Here is a 9097-nt window from a genome sequence, read left to right as displayed (position 1 = left end):
GATTCACAACTTGATAACGGCAGATCAAAAAGTGGGGACAAAATCTGAGTAAAGTCCCATTGCTGATCCCCTGGAGAGTCAGGTATTGAAATATAGTTGGGTTTTTGCAAATTTAATAAAAATCCATGCATATTTATGACTTAAAATACTTTAGAAATCTAAGAATAATTGGAATTTTGTTAACTTGAAAAAGTATAGAAACTCAGTCTTTTTAAAAAGCCAATTTTACTTAAGAGTGCCCCTGAGAAGCAGTAAAAATTATTAATTTCATTGAATCCAGCCCTGGAGTACGTCTTTTTTTTTTTTAATTTTTTTAATGTTTATTTATTTTTGAGAGAGAGCGTGAGTAGGGGAGGGACAGAGAGAGACAGGGAGACACAGAATCTGAAGCAGGCTCCAGGCTCTGAGCTGTCAGCACAGAGCCCGACGCGGGACTTGAACTCACAAACTGTGAGATCATGACCTGAGGTGAAGTCGGACGCTTAACCAACTGAACCACCCAGGTGCCCCAGAGTACATGCGTTTTTAATATTGCATGTGACAAAGTAGGAAATGCTACATAAAGCACTTCTGCATACTGTGAATGAAGTGTAACCATTGTCTCAAGGAAAAATACTTGGGTGATTGAGTTGTAAGCTGAATTGTCCACTGTTTTTCATGGAACACTATTTTTACTTGAAAGAACAAGTGACAAACTGGTTATTGCAGCTTGTGTTTGTGGTTAACATTTCCTCAAAGATGAATGAGATGAGGCTATTGCCTCCAGGAAAACAACTGGCAACATAAGATTAAAGCTCTCAAGCAAAAAATTAAAGAGTTTGGAAAAACTAGTTATCGGTAGCTTGGCAACTTCACAGTAGAGACTTCTTAAGAGATTAGTGAATGGTATGAATGAATGGCTTTTTAATATTGTAGAATGAAATGTGTTGACGTTTGAAAGATCTTCACAGCTGAATCAACCAATATTTTCTAAATGATGGGTGGATTTTAATGTAATAGAAAGATCATTGATTCAGTGTTAGATTCCACATTGCAGCTAACCTTGTAGAAATTACCATTTGCCAAGATTGGGTGGTAAGAAAGAAGAACATACACAGTTATCTGAAGAGGCTATTGGAATGTTTCTCCCCTTTTCCATCTGCATACCTCTGAGGCCAGATTTTCTTTATATGCTTTAACGAAAACCACATCCTACAACACGTTGAATACAGAAGCAGATCTGAGACTATCAAGCAAAACAGTAATAGAATTGCAAAAATGTGAAACAGTCAATAAATTTTTTGTTTTAGTTTTTAATGAGTTTAGTGTTGAATTAATACTATTTTTTTTTTCTTTCGGGGCGCCTGGGTCGCTCAGTTGGTTAAGCATCCAACCTCAGCTTGGGTCATGATCTCACAGTTCGTGAGTTCAAGCCCCGCATCAGGCTCTCTGCTGACAGCTCAGAGCCTGGAGCCTGCTTTGGATTTTGTCTGTCTGTCTGTCTCTCTCTCTCTCTCTCTCTCTCTGCCTCTCCCCCATTCATGATCTGTCTCAAAAATAAACATTAGAAAATTTTTAATAATTTTTTAGAATTTATATTCATGGGTATAACCTACAAGTGAACCTGTCATTTCAAGGAAAACTGACAAGTGTTTATTGCCAGTATTAAATTTCCGCTATCAAGTAAAAAGAGGTGGAAAACTTGGGCGCCTGGCTGTCTCAGTCTGTAGAGTGTGCCACTCTTGATCTAAGGGTTGTGAGTTCAAGCCCCAGGTTGGGTGTAGAGCTTTAAGTTTTGGAAAATATAACATCAACCACTGTTAGCAGATAGAAAAGGTTTTTTGGAGTCTCTGTTTTAAGTGTAAGGATAAGGGTTGGTGAACTTTCTCTAGAGGACCAGATAGTAAATATTTTAGGGTTCATAGGCCCTCTGTTACAACTACTCACTTCTGCCATTGTAGCGGAAAAGCAGCTGTAGACAACACAGAAATGAGTGTGTCTATGGTCCAGTAAAACTTCAACAGAAATACGTGGCAGGCTACATTTGACCCATATGCATGGGCTGTAGTTTGCCAACCTCTGATATAAGGGTTTCAGACAAAAAATTTGAGAACCGTACTAGACTAGCAACTAGATGGTATAGTAGATTTTAAGATACCGTTCAAGTATAACTAGGTTTTTAGGAAGTTAGTCTAATGTAAAAAGCCCAGCAAACTTTTTTTTTTAACACATGGCTTAAATAGAGACTTTGTAGATATGACCTGCTATAAAAATGCCAATTCTCCCCCAAATTTGTCTGATTTCAATATAATTCCAATTAATATTCCATCATGATGGGGGAGTGTGGAAAAACTAATTCTAAGGTAATTTCATACAGAAGTCGTGAATTTCTAAGACAATTCTAAAAACCAGAAAGAGGACCTCTTTGTCAAATACTAAGTCACGCCATCATAACATACAGTAACAGAAAAATATGAGAACAGAGAGCTCAGAACCAAGTCCGTGTATATGTGAGAATTTGATATATGATAAAAGTGGTTTTGAAATCTGGGGAAAGGATAGATTAATGGATGTGCTGAGAAGCTACGCTTTACAGAGAAAAGTAAATAAGGATTCATCTTACACCATAGACAAAATAAATTGCTTCAGAGGTTAATCTATAAAGTAATGGAAAGTATAGACTATCTTGGGGCAAGGGAAATACAGAACAACGCCTCTTTGATCTTTGTTATTTCCTTCTGCTAACTACAGATGGCTGTGTTTTTAGTTAATCCCTTTACTCCTTGACTCCCATCTATCTCCACTGGGGTTGAAGGGCTGCAACAAACATCCCACAATTTGGCCTTTTATAGCTGCAGTTAAAAAAAAAAAAATACCTCAAAGTACAGACCTAAGGTGAAAAATTGATGTTGGGTTTATTTTTTTATTTTTATTTTATTTTATTTTTTTTCAACATTTATTTATTTTTTGGGACAGAGAGAGACAGAGCATGAATGAGGGAGGGGCAGAGAGAGAGGGAGACACAGAATCGGAAACAGGCTCCAGGCTCTGAGCCATCAGCCCAGAGCCTGACGCGGGGCTCGAACTAACGGACCGCGAGATCGTGACCTGGTTGAAGTCAGACGCTTAACCGACTGCGCCACCCAGGCGCCCCAGGTTTTATTTTTTTAGACATGGGAAAGGTTAGATCGAGAACTACTGATAGATGCTAAATATTGGGAAATTTTGACAAGGAGTAGCGTATTTGCATGGCTTTATGGTGTCTCCCCCACAGATTGCCTATTAGTTTCAAGAGAAAAATAGTACCTCTACAGTGGAGAAACTGGCAGTCAAGTAAGTAAAATAATTGTTATCTATGTTACATTTACTGAAGTTGATAACTGATGTTGTTGTATAAGAATATTCTTACTAGGAAATACACATTGAAGTATTAAGGGTTTGTAAAGGGCCATGCATGTATATGCAACTTTCAAAAACAGTTGAGGGTAAAAAGATAAATAGCACAAATGATAAATGGAGTAAAATGTTAACCATAGGTGAATCTGAGTAAGGGGTATATGAGTGTTCTTTGTAAACTCACAACTTTAATTAAGTTTGAGATTATTTCCATATAAGAAGCTTTTTAAATGGATGGGTTTTGGCATAACGAATTTTGCTGATCTCAAAAAAGGTTAAATGAGTAGTGTGAATTTGCAACATTTAAACCTACAAGGAATTGGGGCGACTGGGTGGCTCAGTCGGTTAAGCATCCGACTTCGGCTCAGGTCATGATCTCGCGGTTCGTGAGTTCAAGCCCCGCGTCGGGCTCTGTGCTGATGGCTCAGAGCCTGGAGCCTGTTTCAGATTCTGTGTCTCCCCCTCTCTCTGACCCTCCCCTGTTCATGCTCTGTCTCTCTCTGTCTCAAAAATAAATAAAGGTTAAAAAAAATTTTTTTAATAAAAAAATAAAAAATAAATAAACCTACAAGGAATTATCTAGAATATGAGAACTCCTGAAAATCAACAGGAAAAAGACAAGCAACCCAATAAAAAGATGGACAAGCATTGAATATGCAAGTTAAGAGTTAGGAAGAGTGAGCCACGGGCGCCTGGGTGGCTCAGTCGGTTAAGTGTCCGACTTTGGCTTAGGTCATGATCTCATGGTTCCTGGGTTTGAGCCCTGCGTTGCCTCTGTGCTGACAGCTCAGAGCCTGGAGCCTGCCTTGGATTCTGTGTCTCCCTCTCTCTCTGCCCCTCCCCTGCTTACTAACTTTGGTGCTCTCTCGCTCTCTCAAAAATAAAAACATTAAGAAAAATTTTTTAAGAAGAGTGAGCCAGGGGGTGCCTGGGTGGTTCAGTCGGTTATGCCGCAGACTTCGGCTCAGGTCATGATCTCACAGTTTGTGAGTTCAAGCCCGGCGTCGGGTCTGTGCTGACAGCTCAGAGCCTGGAGCCTGCTTCGAGTTCTGTGTCTCCCTCTCTCTCTGGCCCTCCCCCGTTCACACTCTGTCTCTCAAAAATAAATAAACATTAAAAAAAAAAAAAGTGAGCCAGAATGAATGAATGCTCTATTTCTGATTTGTATGCAGCTGTAATGGATAGATGTTGACAATAATTCCAAGCAAGGAAAAACAATGATAGCTGTTGTGCAATATCATTTATATAAATTAAAACCATGCATATCTTTACAACACTATATATTTGAAGAATAGAGCTACAGAAGAAATAAACAGGAGGTGTCTGACTAGAATGGAAGTGGGAATAGAAAGTACAAATAGAATAAAACTAGGATGAGGTGCCACTCTGACATGTCAGGCAAGAGCTCAAGAATTTGATTAATTATGAACTACCCAAGGTCTGCAAGAAATAAAGAGAAAAGTGAAGATGGCTCCCATGCCCTACCTAATTAACTTGGCTTAATCTTACTTGAGTTAGAAACTATTTTCTTTACAGCCAGGGGACGAGCCCCCACCTGCCCGCTTTCCTGCTCATTTGTGTCTAAAGTCCCCTTCTGCCTTTCTCATCACAGTCACTCCCTACTCCCAGCTCACCTTTGGGAGTGTCACCAACAAGTCCATCATATTTTTGTGCCACAAAGGGACTTCCAAGCTTTGAACTGCGAATCCAGGTGCGGGTTCCTGAGAGTTTCAGCTTGGTGGGTTTTTTGTTGTTGTTTTTGTTAATTTACTTTTATTTTACAGAAAGAGAGGGAGTGAGCAGGGGAGAGGGACAGAGAATCCTCTCGCTCTGTCGAGCGGGGCTCAGTCCAGAACTCTGGGTTCATGACCTCAATGGAAATCAAGAGCTGGAGGCTCAACTGGCTGGGCCACCCAGGCGCCCCTAAAAAAATTGGATAATTTACATACTATAAAGTTCACCCATTTAAAATGTACAATTTTATGTTTTTTTAGTATTACGGAGCTAACCATCACGTAATCTAATTCTTGAATCTTTTTATCATCCCCAATAGAAACCCTGTACTCTTACTCAGCTTCATTCGGTTTTTTAATTACATTTATCTCTCCCCCAGGGTTGGGAGTAAAAAGCTCAGAGGGCTGGTCACTGTCCACCAGAGAAACGTGCAGCCTGGAGCCCCACTGAGATCGGTTATCACTTGGCAGGCCATACCTGAGGAAACAACCTGGAAGCTTGAACTGGCGCTATGCAAAGATGTATTTTTCAATATGTATGTTTTTGAAAAATGATAAATGCTCATGGCAAGGCTAAAAGGATGTCCGGGAGAACCCCATCACCACCACCACACACCCTTCCCGGACCTCTACTCCTGAGGCTACCATTTAACAGTTTGCCATGCGTCTTCCCACAGAGGTCCTTCTGGAAGAGATTTTCACCCCCCGGAAAAAAGGAACCATAGAGTAGCTCTCTGTGGAATCCGCCAAGGAGTGAGCCAGGGAGTGAGGGCATGGCTGGAAGGCTGAGGTCCCTAAGACTACATGCCCCTGCCCTGCCTTGAAGGTCCTATAGTCCTGCCTCGGGTGGCCGCACGCCTTGGCTGGGGTGAGGGAGAATCTAGCACCGACCACCGGGGCATCTGGAGAACTGGAACCTAACTGTGCTTGGGGGAGGGTCCACAGGTGTCTGCACAAGTGGCATCTGCCTGAGGCCCTCATCAGGAACTGTTTCCAGAGCTGCAGCGTTTAGTATATATGTGTGTGGATGCCTAGTGTGTGTGAACATATGGAGGTTGTGTGAGGATGTGTGTCCACTGTGTGTGAGAACACGTGCGTGCTGGGTGAGCAAGTGTGCACATGGTATGTGTGCGCTGTTTTCACTTTGTGAGGATGTGTGCACTGAGAAACTATCCTACGTGTATAACGCTTTGAGTGTGCGCACTGTGTGTGTTTATATCGGTGTGTGCACGCTACATGTAAGCAGCGTATGAGGACTATGTACACACCGGGTGTGCTTGCGCGCTGAGTGAAGACTGGTGTGCACGTCGAACGTGCGCGCGGTATGTGCGCGTGCTGTGAGAACTAGTGCGCACGTTGCATGTGCATGCTGCGTGCTTGTGTTGTGTAAGGGTCAGTGTGCCCCTCGCTTGTGCACGCGGTGCGCGTGCGCGGCGTGAGAAACGGTGCGCACTTCGCACGTGCACGCCGAGTGCGCAAGCTGTGTGAGAAGGACGCGTGCGCGTGCGGACGCGCGCGGGTCCGGTGCGGCGCGGCGGCTGGGGCAGTGCGCCTGTGTGGTTCGCGCGTCCCTATGGAGCGCGGCGGTGGTTGCGGGGCTGGAGCGGGGACCGAGGGGGCTGCGCGGGGATCCCCTCTCCCTGGGAAGATGGCCGAGTCGGGTGCGGTGCGGACCTCGCCGCCCAACCACCGGCCTTCAGGTACGGCCCCTGGGGTGCGGCGGATGCGTGGGGGCTTCAGGTCCCCCCAGGGGCGGGGCGGACCCGCCGTGGGCCGCGCAGGGCAGCGGCTCTGGAGCGCGCGGGGCGGGGACGCAGCGCGGTGCTGGGCTAAACGCCCTTCCCCCGGCTCCAGGTCGACTGGGTGCGGTACCCAGGGCCGCGTCGCTCGAGGTGCCAGTGGCAGGGTCCCCTCTCAGGTGGCCTGAGTGAGTGAGTGAGTGCACTCGGAGGTGGCTTAAGGTGGGTGGTAAGTATGTTTGCTGCGGAAGCCTGGATGCCTCGCGGAGCAGCCGGCGTGGGGGGCGGGGGGCACTGGGGCAGGCCGAGCGGGCTCCGGGGGGTCTCCGGGGCCTGCGCGCCCGCCCACTGTGCGTCTTGGGAAATGCGCGCGAGCGGCAGCTGCAGCCCGCCGCGAAGGTGGCCGGCTTTCGTGCTTCGCGGCATCCCGGGGGCAGAACCGGTACGTCACCCACCGGCAGGCGGCGAACGGAGCCCGAGCCCCAGGCCGGTTTCCCCTGGCACCCGCAGGCGCTCCCGCAGGCCTCGGGTGCGTTGCCCAGGGGTCTGGTGGGGCCGCAGGCCCCCTCAAGTGGCAGTGCGACCGCTGCATCTCCCAGCCCGCGAGGCTGCAACTGCTAGGAGCTGTGGACGGCTGGTCTCCGGACTGGCTGCCCCAAAATGAACGAAGCAGGGGGAGATTTTGAGGACATTTGGTAGAATTTTAGATAAGCAGGTCTCATGTCTTCTGACGTTCTGTGAAGTGGTTGCAGGTAGTGCGGGGGTGTAAGCAACGTGGAAACCGATTTCATGCTGTTTTTCCCGGCAACACCTTTTTTTTTTAAGTTAATGTGACCTATTTTTAAAACATCTTTTTTACTGTAGTGGAACATGCATACCACAAAAGCGCACAGATCGTAAGTATGTGGCTAGAAGAATTATCACATAGTGAAGATATGAGTATTTTTTATGAGGTGAACCAAGGAAGGCAAAGAAGTCAAGGGAAATGTTCTTTAGTCACTTAAAACATGCTTTTCATGGTGGGTGGGAGATATTTTCTGATTGGGCCTTCATTTGCATCATTCACAGAAGGAGGTGGTGGCTTAAATCTTCCCCAATTTGCGTTTTCAACATGCATTTTTTAAAGGCAGAATTTAACAAATATCACAGGTTAGTGTTATAAATACTATAAATATGTATACTTCTGTTTTCATCCTTTTTGCTTAATTTGAGAAACTCAGATGTGTCTGCTCGGGAAGCACCCACAACCCACCAACCCACCTACCCATCAGAATCAGCCTTGGGGGAGGGAGACCTAGTGGAAGAAAATATTGGAAAGGTTGTTGAAGCTCACAGTTTAAATTGGGAATTTAAATAATAGGTTATTTCCATGTTTTAAAGGCACGGAAATGCTATGGTTGTGCTTGCAATTTATCTGTGGGATTTAAATTTTTTGAAGGAACTTAATAAGGAGGCATTCTTACTAAGTTCTAGTAGGAAACTTTATTATAGAACTATTTTAATGCACTCTCTACTGATATTAAGATTAGCTTAAAGCTGTTTCCCTTTATTTGGAATTGGAACCATGGAGAAAAGACGTGTGAAGGTTTAAAATATTACACTTACATGTATTATGGTTGTTGTGGAAAAATTGTGGAGTGTAGCATTTAGGTACCAGGTAGTACGATGGTTTGTTCTTTCAAAGGCTTGGTGAGGCTAGGTACTTAGAAAAATAATGCCATCCTCAGAAAAATCTTGATTGTTGAGGTTTTATTATAATCCATCCTGGATACAGATCATTCTTGGTTGCCCAGAGGCCTCATCATTTGGGATCCATTCCTAATGAGATTCACCTGCACATTTGGGGGTTATGAGTTGGTGAGTGGTTTTTCTAGGAGCTGTTGTAGAAGGTGGCACAGGAATACCTCTGGTTGTTTCTTTCAATGATAGGTTCTTCCAAAATTGAAATCCTATGCGTGTTCCCATTATCCAGCAGTGATGCTTGCTTTCTTTCCTTTTATTTACTGCCAGGATGAAAGTCACCAAATAAACGGTTCCTTCTAGTTGCTTGTGTTATATGTACCATATAACTAACAACGAGCAAGCGCCTGTTGCTTGGATCTGCTTAGATACCTTTAGCCAGCAGATAGAATCACTGGATCTCAGCTGTCAGACTGCTTCAGTGTCACACAGGGTCTGTGCTTCGCTCAGCCTGAACTGCCCCCCTTTTCTCTTTTCCCTTTCCAGGATTCACCTTCTCTAGGCTCCTCT

General features: G+C 44.7%; 1 protein-coding gene across 14 annotated transcripts in view; it reads left to right on the top strand.

Moving 5' to 3' along the window:
- The first annotated feature begins 6630 nt into the window (after positions 1–6630).
- Positions 6631–9097, top strand: part of MAP7D2 (MAP7 domain containing 2) — a 107029-nt gene continuing 104562 nt past the window's right edge. For 3 of the 14 annotated variants that reach the window (XM_040468351.1, XM_040468350.1, XM_040468341.1), the window contains exon 1: positions 6633–6808. In XM_040468351.1, coding sequence (XP_040324285.1) covers positions 6682–6808 — 127 coding nt within the window. In that variant the 5' untranslated portion in view covers positions 6633–6681. Of the gene's footprint in view, positions 6809–6942; positions 7070–9097 lie in introns of those variants that run through there. The other 11 variants (XM_040468349.1, XM_040468340.1, XM_040468347.1 and 8 more) reach the window with 7 other exon arrangements.

The sequence above is a fragment of the Herpailurus yagouaroundi genome, unplaced genomic scaffold (genome assembly GCF_014898765.1).
Source record: "Herpailurus yagouaroundi ecotype Mexico unplaced genomic scaffold, PumYag 67690, whole genome shotgun sequence".
NCBI lineage: Eukaryota > Metazoa > Chordata > Mammalia > Carnivora > Felidae > Herpailurus > Herpailurus yagouaroundi.
The sequence above is the reverse complement of the archived record's forward strand: the minus strand, read 5'-3'. Positions and strand labels throughout refer to the sequence as shown.